This window comes from Sciurus vulgaris (assembly GCF_902686455.1).
Source record: "Sciurus vulgaris genome assembly, chromosome: 6".
NCBI classification, from domain to species: Eukaryota; Metazoa; Chordata; class Mammalia; order Rodentia; family Sciuridae; genus Sciurus; species Sciurus vulgaris.
Genome location: NC_136466.1, coordinates 45,471,891 through 45,491,273, shown reverse-complemented (window position 1 = coordinate 45,491,273; position 19,383 = coordinate 45,471,891). Strand labels below are relative to the sequence as shown.

Here is a 19,383-nt window from a genome sequence, read left to right as displayed (position 1 = left end):
ATATTTAACAATATTTAATGAACTTTTATTCTAGGTCTGTAAATATTTTAATACTTCCAATGAAGACATGCTACAACAGAAAGGACTCTTCAAAAAGCTAGCTCTTAATTCTGAAATTTGCCTACATGATAATCAATTTCAGAGCAAAATGGCATATATCCAGAATAAAGAAGGATTTTTCTTTTTTCCCCCAATTTATGAAGAACTGGGGGATAAAGCAAAAAGAAGCTGATTATTCAACTGGGTTCTATAACGTTAAAAATTCCACATAGAATTTACTAATAATGCCTTCTCCCAGATACAAAATATAAAGTCACATCTCAGATAACATATGCATACTTTAGGAACACTAAATCTGCATAAAAATATTTGCTTCCAATTATCATTTGAATGGTATCATTTCAAAATTATAAACATGTTTAGTAGTTTTACACTGATGTTTTCTTGATCTGTTCTTAAAACATTATTTAAATATGCAAGACAAAGAAGTTTGGATCTAAACTCTTGGTTTCACTTTTACTTTTTGTATTGAAGTTGCCTTTCTCAAAACCAGAAGATGAACAAATCAAGAAAATCAATTTTAAATAAGTTCTAAAAGCTGTTTGATGAAAGAGAAGCAAAAATAATGAGCTCTTCACTTTCAAAAACGCCTGACTTATGCATGCTCAGCACTCCCTCTTAAGTATTTAATGAACTGTGGTAATCAAGGTGAAAGACAGGAACTACAGAACTTCTACTATGTTCTTGGTAGTGACAGACTTAGTACTTGTAAGGTAGACTACAGACTTTTATTTTCAATAGATTACCATATGAAAACTCTATAAGGTCTTGTGATAACAGCTTTAGTTGATTTTTGTAAAGGAGAAAAAGAGACAATTCTCCTGAAATTCTTTCTTTATCTTATTTAATATCAAAACAAGTTATTGGGGTGAGGGGAGTAGCTCAATGGCAGAGCAGATACTTAGCATGTGTGAGGCACATTCAATTCCCAACACAAAAACAAAGAAAAAAACAAAAATATCTGTCAATGTTTGAACTTCAGTAGATGAAGAATTCTACAAAACACAAAAGATAGTTTCCAATTTCCATAATCACATGACAGAATTTACTTCAGATATGATGTAGGACATTTATTCTTTGACAATTCCCCACCTAATTTTCCTCTAAGATATAACAACTATTCTGTCTTAACAATTAAGGTGAGCCACAGCATACAAAAATAATCAGAGATGACAACTTAACCTAAGGACACAGTACAAAAAAAAAAAAAAATTCTTTGGATTTACCTCTAGGAAAATTCACATCTATTTTAACCCTTCTTAACTATACACAGAGTTTTGATTTTAAAACATTCTTTTTAACAATATTCTTTTTAACAGAACAGATTGAATTTGAAATGGAATATTTTCTCCTCTTTCAGCTCTCTCAACTCTAGTAGCTAGCTCAGATAAATAAAACTGTATGGAATGAGATGTTGTATATCTACCACCTACATCAGTCAGAAACAACTGAGAGAGACAGCACAGTTCCATATTAAAAATTCTTTTTCTGTAGAAATACAAATATATCTTGATATAAAATATAATCAATTAACTACTCTATATATGAGATAAATTTAAAAATGTAATAATGAATGAAGTTAGAAGGCAATGGCAATGGCAGTACATAGTCCTGATCAACATTTAACCAATCCATACATAAAAGTAAAATATGGCTTCTATTTCTTTAATTAAAAAAAAAAAAAAGAAAGAAAAAAAACCTCTTGGAAACCAAAACAACATTTCTTATATAGTGGAATAAAACGAACATACATTCAAGGATATTAAGGCATATTTATCACACGTTCAAAATTTTTAAAAAATTTCCCTCTTAGAGCTTTATATATTATGAAAAATGTACATTCTACCTCATTATATTTATATACACACACATATTTATCTTAAAAGTGTAATTTCCTCACCACCACCAATTAAAAAACAAAGCATACCCTCAGAATGTCTCCCACAATTATTTTGTTTCACATAACTCTGATACCTACTCACTTCCTTAAAACCTAGTGTAAGAATTACAGAATTAAGAGTAATGCGGCAATATTAATAGCTCCAATTATCACTTATCTACTTTTTCTTCTTTGCTTTATTGACAATTTTTAATATCTAAAGCTTTAACTACTTCTGATATTTCTAAGCTGATTTCTCAGAATTTATTAATTATCTTTTCTGCTTCTGTTTGGGTTAATTTCTCATTTATTCTATATTAACTAGAGATCAAACCATGCCTCCTTACCTGATTTAAAAAATGTAGAACTTATCTGACAAAGAAAACTTTCTTTTTACATGCAGTTTTCTCCAACTTACAATTACCGCCACACCTCTACTATCCAGAAAAAGAACATAAAATTCAGTGTATCCCTTCATGATAATATTAATTCAATACAATTATTTGTAGCAACTACATATTTGGGGAGGTAATTTTAAACTTTTTAATACAAGGTATTATAAAGAGTAAGTATGAAAATCTTAAGTATATATAGAACTTAATGGTTTTCACAAATTAAACACATTGACATACCTCAGATTTTTAAAATGTGTTAGTAACTACTATACCACTTAGTAACTACTATATCTTCTAGCTAACTCTTCTAACTAACCTTTGAGCTCTGTTGTTATTTTACATAGAATGCTAAGTATGAGGCTTTCACTACACTTATTCATTCACTCACTCAAGAATCACTGATTGAGTATCTACTATATGTCTGGAGCCACTCCATATACCAGGAATAAATCAGTAAACCAAACAAACAAAAATCCTAGCCATCACAAAGCTTATATTCTTATAAGGGTAAGTGATAACAAAAACAACAAAGTAGGTCAACTATATATTATATTGATGACAGGTGCTAAGGAAAATAATAATAAAACAGGAAAGGGGTTAGAAAATGTAGGAGAAATTTTAGAAAGAATGGCCAGAGAATACCATATTGAGAAGGTTATTTCTGGGTCAAAATCCGAAAGAATGATTGAGCTAGCTATGGGACTATCAAATGGAAGAAGATTCGAGGTGCAAAGATCAGCAAGTACAAAGGTTCTGAGACAGAGGCATGTTTGGTAAATATGAGGAACAGCAAGGAGACTAAGCAAAGGGGAAAGGAATAGATGATGAGGTAAGACAAGTAATGGGGGAGGGGAGTCAGATCAAACAGGGCCACATGGTTAAGGAATTTGGCTTGTACTCTGAGTTAAAAATGAAGTCATTGAAGAGTTTGGAAGAGTGTAAGATGTAGTATATTTTAATAATATCACTCTGGTTGTTGCACAAAGATCAAAGAGAAATCAAACAAAAACAGTGGAAGCAGGGAGACCAAACAGGAAACTACCGGTATAATCCAGGCAAGAATTATGATGGCTTGGACCAAGGTGGTTACAGTAGAGAAGGGAATAAGTGGTCAGATCCTGTATATCAAATAGGATTTGCTGAGGAAACAGATGTGGAAGGGATCAGAAAATAAGAGTCAAGGAAAAGTCAGGATTTGGCTGGTTCAACTGGCAGAATGAAGTTACTATTAAATAACAAGGGAAAAGTACTGGAGGTACAGATTTTTAAAAAAATATTTTTAGTTGTAGATGAACACAATACCTTTATTTTATTTATTTACTTTTATGTGGTGCTGAACCCAGTGCCTCATGTGTATGAGGCAAGCACTCCACTGCTGAGCCACAGTCCCAGACCTGAGGTACAGATTTTTGATGAACTATTCAGACATTTTGGAATATGTTAAGTTGGAGGCCTTTATAAGCCACCCAAGGGAGCTGCCCAGTAGGTAGCAGAAGAAAGGTCTAGGCTGAAGATTTAAATGTTGATGTCATCAATATATAACATTTGAATAAAATCACTTAGCAAATGAGTAGAGTCAAAAAAGAGAATACATTCAAGGATGGAACCTTAGGTCTAAACATTATCAAAGTTTAAACCTGGTAAGCAGGTTGTCCTAGAAACCAAGTGAAGCAAGTATTTCATGAAGAAGTTTGATCAATATCTTAATCAAATAAAGATGAGAACCCTTGGATTCAGCAATAGTAGGGTTAGATGTCTGATTGGAGAGTTTAAGAGAGAATGGGAAAAGAAAAATTTGGGACAGTATACCCATTTTAAAAAGTGTTTTGCTGTCAAAGGAGAGAACAAAATGAGGCAATGGCTGAAGAGTAAACAAGGGAAAAAGACCTTTTTTGGGTACAGGAGAGTACTGGGGATTGAACTCAGAGACACTCGACCACTAAGCCACATCCCCAGCCCTATTTCATATTTTATTTAGAGACAGGATCTCAATGTGTTACTTAGCACCTCGCAATCACTGAGGCTGGTTTTGAACTCACGATCCCCCTGCCTCAGCCTCCTCCTGCCTCAGCCTGCAGAGGAGAAAGACCTTTTTTCTTTTCTTTTCTTTTTTTTTTAAGATGAAAGAATATCTTGTAGGTTGGTAGGAATGATCTAAAGACAAGAAAAAATAAAGATATAAAAGAAAAGAAGAGCACTGCTAGAACAATGACAAGGTAAAAACTACTATATAAGTACATGAATTGGCCTTAGCTGGGAGCATGGTTAATTCCTTCCTAACAGAAGACAAAATAAGTACATGAACACAGATGTAGGAGGCTAGGGGAAGCCTGCAGAAGTTTTCTTCTGATTGAGTCAATTTTATCTGTGATCTAAGAAGCAAGGAAGAAGTGCTGCAGATATGAGCAGAAAGCAGAATGTATCAGAAGTCATCTAGAAGTATGAGAGAGTAAATGAAATCTGATTACTGGGTAGCACTAAGGGCTCACTGAGATTAGGGATAATGAATTAAAAGTGAGACCAGGAAGTATGGTTATGTTTCTCTTCCTCTAGATATTTGCAAATGTATGAGTGTAGGCAAGGAGTTAAGTGTATAGAAGGCTAAGATTATCATGACAGATTGGAATTTACTCTGAGGAAGGAAAGTTAGAAAATCAGGATCACGGAGTAAAAAATGATCAATTTTAAAAATAAAGGGACCTAATAGGCCCAAAGGCTTGTTAAAGGAAGTGATATAAAAAGATAAGAGGTGTTGACAGAGGGAAGAAACTAAAATTAAATTATGGTTTAGCTGAAGTCTAGATAAAAATAAGGTCTAGAAATTATTAGTAAGATGATTTAGAAGGCAAAATTCTTCAGAGGAAGAGTACCAGGTTTCAATACACCAGCCCATGGAAAAAATTACACACATAAACACTGAAATCACCAAGAATTATTAATAGTCTTGGAGTAAACTATCAGTGAACTAGAAATAAAATCTGTTAGGAGATAATTCTCTGTGAATTTCATGTTTCTGCAGATATTGTGAGCAGAAGCATACTGTCTTTGTTCTGGACTATCTTTTAAAGCATGCTATATAACAAACACCTTTAGAAAATGGAGACTATCTTCCTACAGAGAAAAACATTCACCTTCTCCCTTGGAAGAAAAAGACAATATTTTCCTGCCAAACAATGGCAAACATGTTTTGTGCCCTTATATTAAGATTCCAGATTCCTAAACTTGGGGTTCCTTACCTGTATATAATTTGATCTACTGTGTATGCATGTCTTACCTGGCTGTCTTCAAGACACTCTTCAAACTGAGGAACCAGTGAAAGCAAATGCTGTTATTTTACTGATTTTTTTTAACCATGTTTTTGCTATTAATAATAGTCTTAGAAAAAGAAAAAAACAATAATAAAGTCTTCTGTCTTGTGCCAGGATTCACGAAACTGTGGAAGGTTAACTTGTCAGCTTTCAAGGAGAGCAAAATCTCAGACCCTTGACAGTTCGTTAACAGAATCTCCAATGAATGGGAGATAGAAAGAGATGAGTGTAACCAAATACATAGAAGGATAATGTAAGATAAAATCTGGAGATATTTTAGAAGAGAGAATGTTCTGGAAAAAGCAAAGAGCATACCTCTAGGCTCAGTGATAGAAAAAAAAAGCAAGATAAAACTGCTACGACTTGAGAGGGTTGAAGGTAGTGTCATAAGAAAAGCAAGATTTAAATTAGAACAAAAAAGTGAAATAATATCAATAGAGAATAAAGATAAAGTATTTTCTGATGACTGACCATGAGTTGTAGGGACATTACAAAAGATTTTTCAGGAGACAGGGGAGGTAGGTTTTAGGGTCAGACTTGGATATATGTGGTGAGAGAACCATGAATCTTGGGCTCCTTGTGGTAACTTGAATAGGAAAAAAGCATGATGAAATCAGGTGAAATTAGTCTAAATCAGATTAAATTTGATTACTTCTGTATCCCTATTCTTTCATCCACCCAACAGCTCATGAAATACTTTTTTTTTTTCAATCACACGAAACTTCATTTCAGAAAAGAAATATTTTTCCAGTGCTAGGAATTTAATTTCGGGTCTCATGCATGCTAGGCAAGCATTCTACCAATGAGTTACACTCTAGCCTTTAGAAAATTTTAAATATAAAAGTTTCAAAAAACATAATACAAAACTGTTATTTAAAACACTAAGAAGCAATTGTTAACTTACCTGAATGAGATCTAAAATGCCAAGTTCACTTTCTGAAGAATCCACACAGAAGACAAAATATAGGGTTGCATAATGTCTATAAATCAGTTTGTTGTCAGATCCTCCAATTAATCTAAATGACAAAACAAAACAATTGAAATGTTAAGAACAAGATTCAAATCATTAGCTCAAGCAAAGTAACAATTTGTTTAAAACCTCTTATAAAATGAAAGGTAACGTTAAATGACAACATTCAAGTGAACTTATTTCAGAAACTAAGTGAATTAAGATGACTATTTTCTTCAGTAATGTCAAATTGAAAGAAGCCAGTGTTTAACTTTAGTTCACATATTCAGTAAACTATTCATTGAGTACTAGGTGCCAGGAACCAGGAGTGCATAAGGAGAAACAAACAAACAAAATTATCAGATGATGCTACCTAGAAAATCAAAATAGGACAATGCCATATTGATGGGTTCGCTACTTCCCACTGGATATTAAGAAAGAGTGACATTTAGGCTGAGATCTAATGATTTAGAAGCCAGCTATGAAAAAACTTAAAGAGCATTTAGGCTAAAGTAACGACTAATAAAAGAGTCATTTCATCAAGAACAAAGAATGTATGTTCAAGGAAGAGAAAGAAGGCCAGTGGACAAGAAATGATTAGTGAAGAGTATGGTCAAAGAAGTAGGTAGACATTAGATCACAGGGCGTTTTTAAGTGCTTACTAGATTTAAGTCCATAGGTCACAGTAAGTTACACATCTTAAGACTGATTATCAACTAGAAAAAAAAAAAAAAAAAGAATGACATTTCTTAAGTTTTAGACAGATTTACAACCAAAATCTCCTCCCAAAATACATCGTTTTGAAATACAAATGCAAGAAAACTGAGCTAAGAGATACTCAATTCTTTCATCAAACACTTTTGTTTATATTGACTGGAATTTCAGCATTTTTGAAATAATAACTTAGGAATCATTCAAGACATATTTTTCTAAATATAGTTTAGCTATACCATGGTTAAGATTAATGATAAAATAAATTTACCTCAATAACCCCTAAACACCAACAAATTAAAAAAATAATCAAGGCAAAATGAAATCAAAGCTAACTGAACACTCAAATAGAATATAGGAAAATGGCATGTATTTAGTAACACTAAACTTACAAGTTCTGCAGAAATGGCTTCTCTAAGTACATGCTGTTTCTTGTGTACTCTAGTAGCAAAAGTACATGCTGTGTCCTCTAATACAAAGTTGAAATGACCTCTAAAAAGAGTTAAGAATTCCTTCCATGCTGGACAAGGTATTTAGAAGTGTACTTTTAAAAGTCCGAGATTATATATATGATTATAGCCACAACTGTACCCTAAAAGGGACAAGAAGAACACGAACAGCAGGCTTCATTTCATCCTGAATCAGTTTAGTGATTTTCTAAAATTTTTCTTTTGCTTTGCTTTAAAAGAGGACCAAACTTCTGAAGATTCTAAGTTGCAAAGTGGCCACTAATCTTATTAAAGAAACAAAGATACTAATACAGTAAGTACATATTTTGCTCTTAAAAATATAATTTCTTCTTTATAGTACAATACTGATAGGAATTCTTCTATGGAATACAAATAAAACACAAAATATTAGAAATATTTATAGTCCAAATTATCTCATTTTAGGGGAGAAACTGAGGTCCAAGAATATGAGCAAGCTGACTGAGGAGATAAGCTTTTTAGTGATGAAACTAGGACTAAACTAGATGTGTATCCTTGTCTCTGTTACAATATTTGCTTTCTACTTTCTATAAGGTGAGAAAATAATAATCAAAATTTCAATCCATAATTTCTGGTTCCAACAGTAGCCTAGTCATATCAATCAGGTTCTTATATGTCTACTACATGTAATACGGTGTTGGGTGGTAAGTTTCCTATGAGATGAGAAATTAAGAGGCTAAGATGAGAAAGAATGACAGTAATGGCAAAGACAACAAAATCCTACAGAAGTTTAGGAGAATACAAATAAAATTGGAAAAATGTGGAAGCAGGTACATTTTATCTCAACCATTAAATTAGAAGTCTCAACAGTAAAACAAATTGTAGGCATGCATTATATATTTAGATGTGGCATGATATAAACTTTAAAGAAATGCAAGCAAACTTTCTACATGATAAAAAGTAACTTATGGAGAGATAAGAATGGATTGTTACTCCAACTATTTTTTCACAGTATGAATCATAAACTAAGATAAAGAAAAATGTAGGTTTATCTGATCAATCTGTGATTATTCATACTGAGAATCAGCTAACATTTAGTTTGAATTCTCAACACAGAAATGTTTTCTTTTTGGTACCAGGGCTTGAATTCAGGGTTCAAGCCATATTCCCAGTACTTTATAAGCCATATCTAAGACAGGGTCTCAGTAAGTTGCTTAGGGCGTCAATAAGTTGCTGAGGCTAGCTTTGAACTTGCAATCCTCCTGCCTCAGCCTCCTGGGCCACTGGGAAGATTTATATATCACATATTAATTTATATATTAATTATATAAACAGTGGAAATACTTATTAAAACAGTGGACAGCAACTATTTTCATAGTATCTATTAATTTAAAAGAATTTATAATATTTGAAAAACTAATTACAAGTAGTTTTTATTTATTCATTTTAAAAAAAGAAATCAGCTAAATTCTAATTTATACTATAAGTATGTATACAGACACATACATATTTGAAAAACAGACTTTAGCTAAATCAGCTAAATTCTAATTTATACTATAAATATGTAGACAGACACATAGATATTTGAAAAACAGACTTCAGCCTTTTTTTAATAAGATTAAAAAAGAATATAAACTGAATTTTTTTCTCTAGCACTCAGAACTGAACTCAAGGGCTTGTGCATGCTAGGCAAGCACTACCACTGTGGTGATCCACTCCAGTCCTAATTTTTTTAATTTGTTAAGTTGTCCAAGCTACCATGAAATTTGGATCCTCCTGCCTCAGCCTCTAATGTTCCTCCAAGCCACTGTACCTGACTTAGTCCAAATTTTTATGAATGTTCACCTTAAAATACTCTGTAACCATTAAAATGAGGCTGCTCTAGATTTATTTATAGGCAAAGTTTTTCAAAATATTAGGTAATAACAAGCAACATGCGAATGAGCATTTGTGATCTCATAAGTACAATTTTTTAGTAAATGCAAAATGAATTTTCCAGAAGGATATGTAAAAAACTGGGAAGAAGGACTAAGGTTGGGAGAGGGAGACTCATTTAACATTTTATACTTCCCCATAGTGTTTCAATTTTTACCAAAAATATATAATTTATTTATGCAAAATGCTCTTACAAAATTTTTAGACCCTTTAACTTAAAAAAAAACTCTTTAGTTACACTTATCGCTAAAATAGGTAGCAATCAATTCACCTAAAACAAATGATCAAAATGAGGAACTTTTTCACAGTTTTTTAAATGGTATATATTTCAAATCACATAGTCAAAAAATCAGAAATGCTACGAAATGCTTTACTTACAATCCTCCTTCTAGGAAATTACAAACATTTTCATCTCTCTTAGATACCAAATGGAAAGTCTCTCTGATGATTTGCTGTTGTGTATCTTCACTCTAAGAAAGAATAATTCATATACATTAGGATTGAGTTTAAAGGTGCAACAAAATTTTAAGATTTTTAAAAAATAAAAGATAGCAATATTGGTCTGAGAAATCCATCTAAGACAGAAGTCCTTGGAGAACTGACTTGAGTTACACTTTACAGAAGCAAACCCCAATGTTTTCATATGAAAAAAGAAAAACTACCACTATAATAAAAGTAGTGTATTTCTAAATTTCAAAAACAAGAAAAAACAAAAAACTAAAAGAAGTAAACAGAGAAGTCATATAGTCAATCTATATTTGAATGGAAGAAGAATACAGAAGTTTGGGGCTTCCAGTTAAGTTTAAACTTTATCAAATATAGACTGAGGTAAGAGTTCTTCCATCTTACTTATCTTTATATAACCATAACCTAAAACTAAGAATTGGTTCATTAAATATTTATTAAATTCAACCAAGTAATTCATATTCCAGTTTAAAAAAATATCAGCTTCACAATACTGCAAGAAAGAACTGAGCAAAATTTGCTCCACATGCACCATAGTATAAAACTACATAAAACTGTGTTTAAAAAAGTGTAAAAATATGACAATATCCAATGTCAACAAAGATGTGGAGACAAACTCTGGTAAACAGTATAATCACTTAGTAAGTTTTATTAACAAGCATTTATTTTTACTCATAGATACTATTCTAAACCATACGAAACAACTGCTTTTGAAGGTCAAAATTGGTAATTACATATATCTAATAAATTCTTAACCCACACACCAAGAGATACATAGAATATTCATAAAAGCACTGCTTGTAACAGCAAGAAAAAGCTGAAAACAATTCAAATATCCACCATTTGCAGAATAAATTATAATACACAACAAGATCTTATAAGAAGTAAATTATATCCTTAAATATGAATGATTCTTAAAAACTTAACATGGAAAAAAGAGTTCTAGCTCAGTCCTCCATGACGAAAAAAACCACACACTGAATGGTAACAAAATTTATTTTCTTACAAGGTTTAGGAGGCTAGAAGTCCAAGAGCAAGGTGCCAGCATGGTCATTTCTAGAGAAGTGCGCTTCTGCTGTCCTGTAAATGACCACTTTCTTACTGTGTCCTCACATAGCAAGGAGAATAGAAAAAGCAAGCTCTCCAGTACCTCTTCTTATAAGGAAACAAACATCATTATCCCATGTGCACGTTGTACAATTACACAAACAGTGTGACTCTACTTCGTGTACAACCACAGAAATGAAAAGTTGTACCCCATATGTATACAATGAATCAAAAACCCATCTCTACCATTATGTCAGGATTAGAACTCCAACACTGTGATAGACACAACTCACTCTATAGAAAGAACAGAAAAGTAAATACCAGAATAAACCATACCACTAATAAAAAATTCAAAATTAAGTGAAATTAAACAATATATTATTTTAAAATGTACATATATTACAGGTGGCAAAATAAAAATATGAAGAAAAATCAAACGAATGAGTAACAAATTTTAATGGATTAGTTTCACAAAAATTATATTCTCCAACCACATTCCAATTAGGTGGGGGGAAAAAAACAAATTACTTTTAATGGTGTGTTTTTAAAAAAATCTCTAACAGATAGCCAAACTGGAAAGGAAGAAGTAAAACTATCTCTTTTTTAAAGGCCCTACAGATTAAAAAGAAAAAAAACTGATAGAACTAGTAAAAAAATTCAGCAAGTGGAAAGATAGAAAATAAACACAAAAAAAATTAGCAATAAAAGTCTGAAAAAAAATTAAGAAAATAAATTCCATTCACATTTGTGATAAAAAACCCAATTAAAAAAAACCCCACAAAACTCAGGAATAAATTTAATCAAAGATGTGTAAGACTTGTACACTGAAAATGAGAAAACAATGCTGAAAGACACACCCATTCATTTTATAACACTCATACCAAATCGGACAATGAGAAATGAAAATTACAGGCCAATCTCACTACCTAACATAATTTATTTTTTAAGTGATTTAAATATTTTATTAAAATAGCAAGTAGCAGCAATTCCTTTTTGATCATTTCAAATATATACCTATTACTCTAGGTGTTTTTCATATCTTAATACATAAATCTATGAAAGCAGTAATCGTTTTAATCTTTTATGACATTTTGTCAAACATCCAGTAAATGGCAGAGCCTGAATTTTACCCAAATGAAATGTAATTCAGAAAAAAGAAACATTATAACTGAGAAGAGTAATGAGAACATGTTAAGGCAGCAAAATCAAATTGATCAAATGATATTTATATTTTACACACACACATGAAAATGGCAACTTTTATACATTAAAACAGACAAATCTGCACAAATAAAAATAAAAAATATATTTTTGTAAAACTTATAAATCAATTTGAGGTTGACCTTTGTGTTTTGTTTTTTTAAAAAAGACATTGTGAGACTGGGGTTGAAGCTCAGTGGCAGAGCACTTGCCTGCCATATGTGAGATACTGAGTTCAATCCTCAGCACTACATCAAAATAAATAAAGGTATTTTGTTCATCTACTTAAAAAAAAAACAGACACTATTGAGATACATACATTTAAGGATAGGAAATAAAGTAAGAGCAATAGTTTCTGAATCTTGTTAAATCAGATGTAACAGGACAAATTTATAACAGATTTCAATAGACATATAAGAACACATCACTGCTGAGTTATTAATGGCCAAGGTAAAATGAAATAAAAAGTAAAGCATGATGTCTATCTACTCATGAACATACTTTTACATACAGTTTGAGCTATATTTGTCTCCCATGCTCTGTAACCACTACTGGGGTATTTCAATAGTCTTTCTTTAACATTCTAGAGAATGAGTCTCTTTTACTTATTCTCTTCTTTCAGTAATTCTAAGTTATATGGACAATGAATGTGCAGTTTATTAACTGTTGTGTACTTAAAGCTGATGGAGCATTCCAGTAAATAAACCATGGTTCACTTCTTCAGCAATATCCAATGACCCTACAACATCCCCAGTGGAAATCAAGGACAGACAGACATTCCCATGTTTGTCAAAAAGAAAACTTCTTCATTACTACAGGTTATGAATTCATGACATGAATTAGACAAAAGTATAAGAAGGGAGGGAAGACTTCTATGGGGATATACATGAGCATATATATTTTAAAGAGCTAAAACTGTCCATTGCAAGAAGAAAATGAAATAAAGTAGTTGAAATATGTTAAACAGTTTGTAAAATTAAACACTTTATGTTAAAGTAAAGCTTTGCAAGTTCCAAATACAAGGTACTTTGGGAAGAAGATTCAGTGCAGCCCCTGACCTGAAAATCAGTTACATCTTCTTCCTCCTTCTCTAGACATTTTTCTCAGGAGAGATTATCTACAATTCAAGCCCACATCTTGAAAATCTGCTCCTGATAGTTGCTACTCCAATCCTCAGTCTGTCCTCTAGGGGTAGTGACCAGGAACTGAACAGTCTAGATGATACAAGAGAAATGACCCTTTTGGGTAACCAATCCCAATAATCAAACACAATTCATTTTTTAAGAAGTAAATACAGTTGGGCACGATGGCCACCGCCTAAAATCCCAGCAGCTCCAAAGGCTGAGACAGGAGGATCTAAGCAACTGTGTGAAACCGTCTCTAAATAAAATACAAAAAATAAAAATAAAAAATAAAAAAAAATAGGGCTGGGGATGTGGCTCAGTGGCTGAGTGTCCCCAAGTTCAACACTCCGGAACCGAAAAAAAAAAAAAACAAAAAACAAAAAAGCAAGTGAATTCATTATGACTAAAGTGAGTTGATTCCATTAATGCCAAGTTGATTTAACATTATAAAACTGATCAGTGTAATTTTCTGTATTACAGAATGTGTACACAAATGTGGGTTATTCATGCACGGACTAATACACTGTATTAAAAATTATTATAACTGAAAGTAATATAATGTCAAAAGTGAATCTAAAGACTAATGACCACATTTTTAAAAAAATTTTAAGTCCCAAAAGAATACGTACCCTATGACTATCTTTTTAAAGTTCAACAAGATGGAAAACAATAAAACTGTAGTAAAATGAAAAAAAAAAAAAAAGAATAATTTTAAAAAATTCAGTGGGGTTGGGGGTATAGCTCAGTGGTAGAGCATCTACTTAGCATGTGCAAGGGCCTGGATTCAATCCCCAGCACCAAAAAATAAATTTAAATTAAAAATTCAAGACTGGCTATCTCTGAATAGAGAAAGAAACAGAAAGCCCCTTCAAAGGTATTAGTAATTTTTCTTAACAGCAGTTAGGGTATTATTGCCTATAGTTTACATATACTTAACAAATAAATATTCTTTTATATATACTCAGTATTTCACAGAAACATTGAAAAGAGGGAGGAAGAGGAACAAAAAAGCACTGCACGAGACTGCTGCCCTCTTCCTTCCTTATGTGTGCTTAATCATCTCCCACCCACTTCTTTCTACTCTTCTTGTAGAGCTAAATGGTGTCCCTTGGATCATCTTATCTCTCTACTCTTGTGGTTTCACAACAGTACTATGTTACTATCTCTCTAATCTTTAATTCTCCTATGTTCCTGGTGCCTAAAAGAAGACTGTCCTCTTTTCTGAGTTGTTCACAAGGTACCTCCAGCTTCCAAACAGACATTTCTACTTGTATTCCACATAATTATATAAAACCTTACACGTTGAAGACTAAAAACATTACATTTTACTCCAAAATATTCTTTCAATATTCCAGTCTCAGCTAATGGCATCACCATTTATTGACTTCCATATGAAAAATCTTAGTCTGTTAACTCTAATTTATAAACAATAGTAATGCTGCATTCAAACACATTATTTCAATTCATATTCTTATTCTCACTCAGAATACCATATGAATTACCAAAACATTTATTCTGCTACCTATTTCCCCTCTCGGCTGACCTGCACACACCACCAGATAAATGATCTCCTTTAAAACATATAAAACAATATTTACTTCCTTTTTCAAAGAATTCCAGGGTCCATGTAGTCTAATCTAGACCTACCTTTAAAGTTTCACCATATATTTCCTCTCCCCTATTCAATCTGCTCTAATCACACTGTATTTCTCATCATTCACTCCCATTATATTTTCTCACTTTTGTTTTGGAACACCTTTCTCACTCCATTTGCTAACAACACCCCTTTTAGACACTCAGCTCAGTCATTACCACTTCTATGAAGTCTTTTTTGACTATCTCAGGAAAAATAAGTCTCTTCTTACTCCTTACTTCTTTGCTCCTGTTTATATTCCTTTTATATACTGAATGTGTTCAACTTTCCTTTGTAGACTAAATTCTAACGTCAGTATCTGAACTTTGTATCTGAAATTCTCAGGAGATAAGCATACTATATAAAATACAAGAATAAAATAGCAGCTAGTGGAAACTCAAAATATGAGAAGAAATTTTTAAATTCAGCAGAAAAACTAGATTATACAGTTGGAAAAATACCCAGAAAACAGAGTGAAAGAGTAAAAATACAGAACACAGAAATGATAAGAAATGTAGAATAGTTCAGAGGAATGGTGAACAAAAGGAGATTCAAAAAGAATATAAAAGAAAATTAAGAAAGGTTTTTGAGTAGAAAGGAGAAGTTTCCAAAATTAATGAAAACAGATCCACAGCAAGGGTCTGTGAAACTGCCATACAACTGGGACAGATGGTTCCTATTCGAGATTTCAGGAGAGATTTCTTCAGACATGAAAATGACAACAGATGTATATGATTTAGGCAACTGGCAAAGATGTAAATTAGTGATAACTGATTGAAAAACTAGATCAAAGGAAAAGGCAATTATTTTCAAGGAAAATATCAGGAAAGAAAAAATCTGAGCATAATTTACAACATGGCTCACTTAAAGCATTTTTTCCATAATAATGTAAACACTGACTACTTGGAAAGGGATGGGGGATGGGAATGGGAAAGCCAGCAGAATAGAATCAGACATAACTTTTCTCTTCATATCTGAATACATGACCAGTGTAAATGCACATCATGTACAACCACAAGAATGGGAAGTTATACTCCATGCATTTATGATATGTCAAAATACATTGTCATGTATAACTACAAAGAACAAATAGAAATATTAAAAATTAAAAAACAAAAAAAAAAAACAAAATGAAATACTGAATACTGATCTTACCCAAAGTATGAAGTATCTATGAGGGCACTGGGAATCAGATGTGGGGGAGCTAAATAATTATTTTCAATAGCAGAAACAAATAGATCACATCAAGTGAAAAGTCAAGCAGTAAAATAAGCACATTATTTAGAGACATGTACAGAAATACTACAATAATCAACTAAAAGTAGTTATCTGTGGGAAGGAACAAATGAGGGAATGATATTTTTAATAATAAACCCTATAGAACTATTAGATTTTTTTAACCTATGTGTACCTATAACTTGGATAAATGAAAAAAACTAAGATGAGGGGAAGAAGTGTATAGAATCAGTAACCAGACTGTGTGTTTATCCCTGGATGTGCCCTGTGTGAGACTTTAAGCAAACCACTTAACCTCTCTGAGTCCGAGTTTTTCTTGTCTGGAGCATGGAGAAAATAAGTGTCTGCCTCACAGAGTTGTTATAAGGATTGAATTCATATATAAAGCTCTTAGAACATGACCCACACATAGTAAGCACACAGTAATGACTTATTTTTAAGTATTTATCTCTAAATTTCACATTTGTAAAATAAGTTCTAGAATTCTTATGACAGCATAAAAATGTTATAGGGAGGCCAGGCATGGTGGCACATGCCTGTAATCCTAGCAACTCCGGAGGCTGAGGCAGGAAGAATGCAAGTTCAAAGACAGTCTCCCTAACTTAAGCCCTAAGTAACTTAGAGAAATCCTGTCTCAAAAAATGAAAAGAGTTGGGGATGTGGCCCAGTGGTTAACCATGTCTGAGTTAAACCTCCAGTCTCCTCCCCATCCAAAAAAAAAAAAAAAATTAATAGGGAGTTTTCTTTTGAGGAAAGCTATCCTTTTGCATTATACTATCATTTATCAACAAATAACAAGTGAAATTTTGTTTCCTTATTTTAACAGTGAAAGTAATTTCTTGTATGAATGTCAAGACTGCCACCTGGTATTTTCTCAGAATGCTGGCAATACTCAACTAAAGAAAATTAAAATGAGTGGTTACCAGAGACTGGAGGAAGGGATGGATGGGGAAGGATGAAGAAAGAGGTATTGATCAAAAAGTAAAAAAAAAAAAAAAAAGCTTCAGTTACACTGGAAGAATAAGGCTTAGTATCTATTGCACTGCATGATGATCACGGTTAATGATGTATGTTTCAAAACTTCTGAAAGAATAGATTTTTAAAGTTCTCATCACAAAAAAATGTTGACAAGGTAATATGCTAACTAGCTTGATCAATCTTTCTAAAAGATATAAATAGAACGCTGAATTGTACCCCATACACATACAATTACTGTCAATTAAAAAAACATTTAAAAATGAAAATTAATATGGGAAAGAATGCCTTAAAATTTCAATCAAACAAGTAAATTCTATGCTAAGGTCTCCACTAACATAATACAATTGCCCTCTCTTTAATAATCAATTTAACAGCTTTCATAAAGAAGCCTGGAGCTTGGTTTAGGCTGATCAGCTTTCCTAACTCCATAGTTTCAAAACAGAAGTCAAAAGAGATACATTTCAGTTAGTCACAACTACTAAATTACATCAGTTTAAAGATACTTCATTACATAAAGGTAATAAACCATTACCTTAAATATTTCTTAACACATTAATGAAAAATAAACTTTAAAAATTCAGAAAAGAAATACAACTTTCTTTTCCTGTGTTCCCTTCCTGTCCTGCATATGTCATAAAAGGTAACTTTAGAAACTTTTCTGTAATTAGATAGTAAATATGTCATTATCCTCATTGTTATTAATCACTAAGCCACATCCCCAGCTCTTCTTGTTGCTGAGACTAACTTTGAACTCATGATCCTCCTGCCTCAGCCTCCCAAGCCACTGGATTATAGGATTATACTGCACACATCCAGAATATTTAAAGAACTCTTTCAGCTCAATAATAAAAAGGTAAGTGGACATGCCTGTAATCCCAGTGACTCAAGATTTTATTATATACATATATATTTTATACCAATTTTAATCTATAAAAGTCTCCCTTGGAATCTTTTCCAAGACTTAGAGAACTTTGTATTTGGTAATAAGAAGGAAGTTAATTCCAAAACAGGACCCACATAATTTAAACACCGGATCTTTGAGAAGAAAAATAAGAGACAATTCATTCTGAGGAAATAAGAGGTATTTGAGAACAATCTCTGCAATTTTCTATGGTCCCCTGGCCACAAGATTTTCCAACCAGGGAAAGCAGCAAATAGTACTAGTAATAAAAGTAATTATTAATTTAGATAACAATTTCTGAGTTTCAGGTGTCAGGTTTTACAAGATTTTTTTCAGTTAATCTTCATCAAAAAATCTAATTCAAAATAAAAATGCACAGAAGATTGTTAAATTATAGTATACTACACAATAAACTACTATATTGTCATTAAAATTTATTTTCTGGTTGTATTAATCAAGTTTTTCGCTGCTGAGACTAAAAGACTCAATCAGAACAACTGCAGAGGAAGAAAAGTTAATTTTAGGGCTCACAGTTTCAGAGGTCTCAGTCCAAATACAGCCAGTTCCATTCCCCAGGGGCTCCAGGTGAGGCAGAATATAGTGGCAGAGGGAAGCAGCTCACATGATGATCAGAAAGCAGAGAGAAACTCCACTCTACAGTTATAAAATATATACTCCATAGTCCCGCCCCCAGTGAACCAATTCCTCCAGCCACATCCCACTTGCCTCTAGTTACCACTCAGTTAATCCCATGAGGGATTAATTCACTGATCATGTTAGGATTATAACCCAATCATTTCTCCTCCAAACCTTCTTACACTGTCTCATATGTGAGCTTTGGGGGGATACCACATCTCAACCATAACACTGGATATGAACACCAAAAGCACAGGAAACTAAGGAAAAACAAATAAAATGTAAAACTCATCAAAATTTAAATTCAAGTTTAAAAGGTCACTCACTAAGTGGGAGAAAATATTTGCAAATCATATATCCAATAAAGACTGACACTTTATATAAAAGAATATATAAACTCCTACATTCAATAACAAAACTAAAGTGAAAAATAGGCAAAGGATTTGACAATAAACATTTCTGCAAAGATACAAAAAGGACCAATAAACACATGAAAAC

At 32.4% G+C, this 19,383-nt stretch overlaps 1 protein-coding gene across 4 annotated transcripts in view; it reads right to left on the bottom strand.

Annotated features, from left to right (window-relative positions):
• The window catches only part of AP3S1 (adaptor related protein complex 3 subunit sigma 1), a 73,792-nt gene that overhangs the window by 46,735 nt on the left and 7,674 nt on the right, over positions 1-19,383 (bottom strand). For all 4 annotated transcript variants that reach the window (XM_079143919.1, XM_079143918.1, XM_079143917.1 and 1 more), the window contains exons 2-3: positions 10,044-10,135; positions 6,547-6,658 (exon numbers count right to left, since the gene is read on the bottom strand). In XM_079143919.1, the coding sequence (XP_079000045.1) occupies positions 6,547-6,658; positions 10,044-10,135 (204 nt within the window). The remainder of the gene's footprint in view (positions 1-6,546; positions 6,659-10,043; positions 10,136-19,383) is intronic.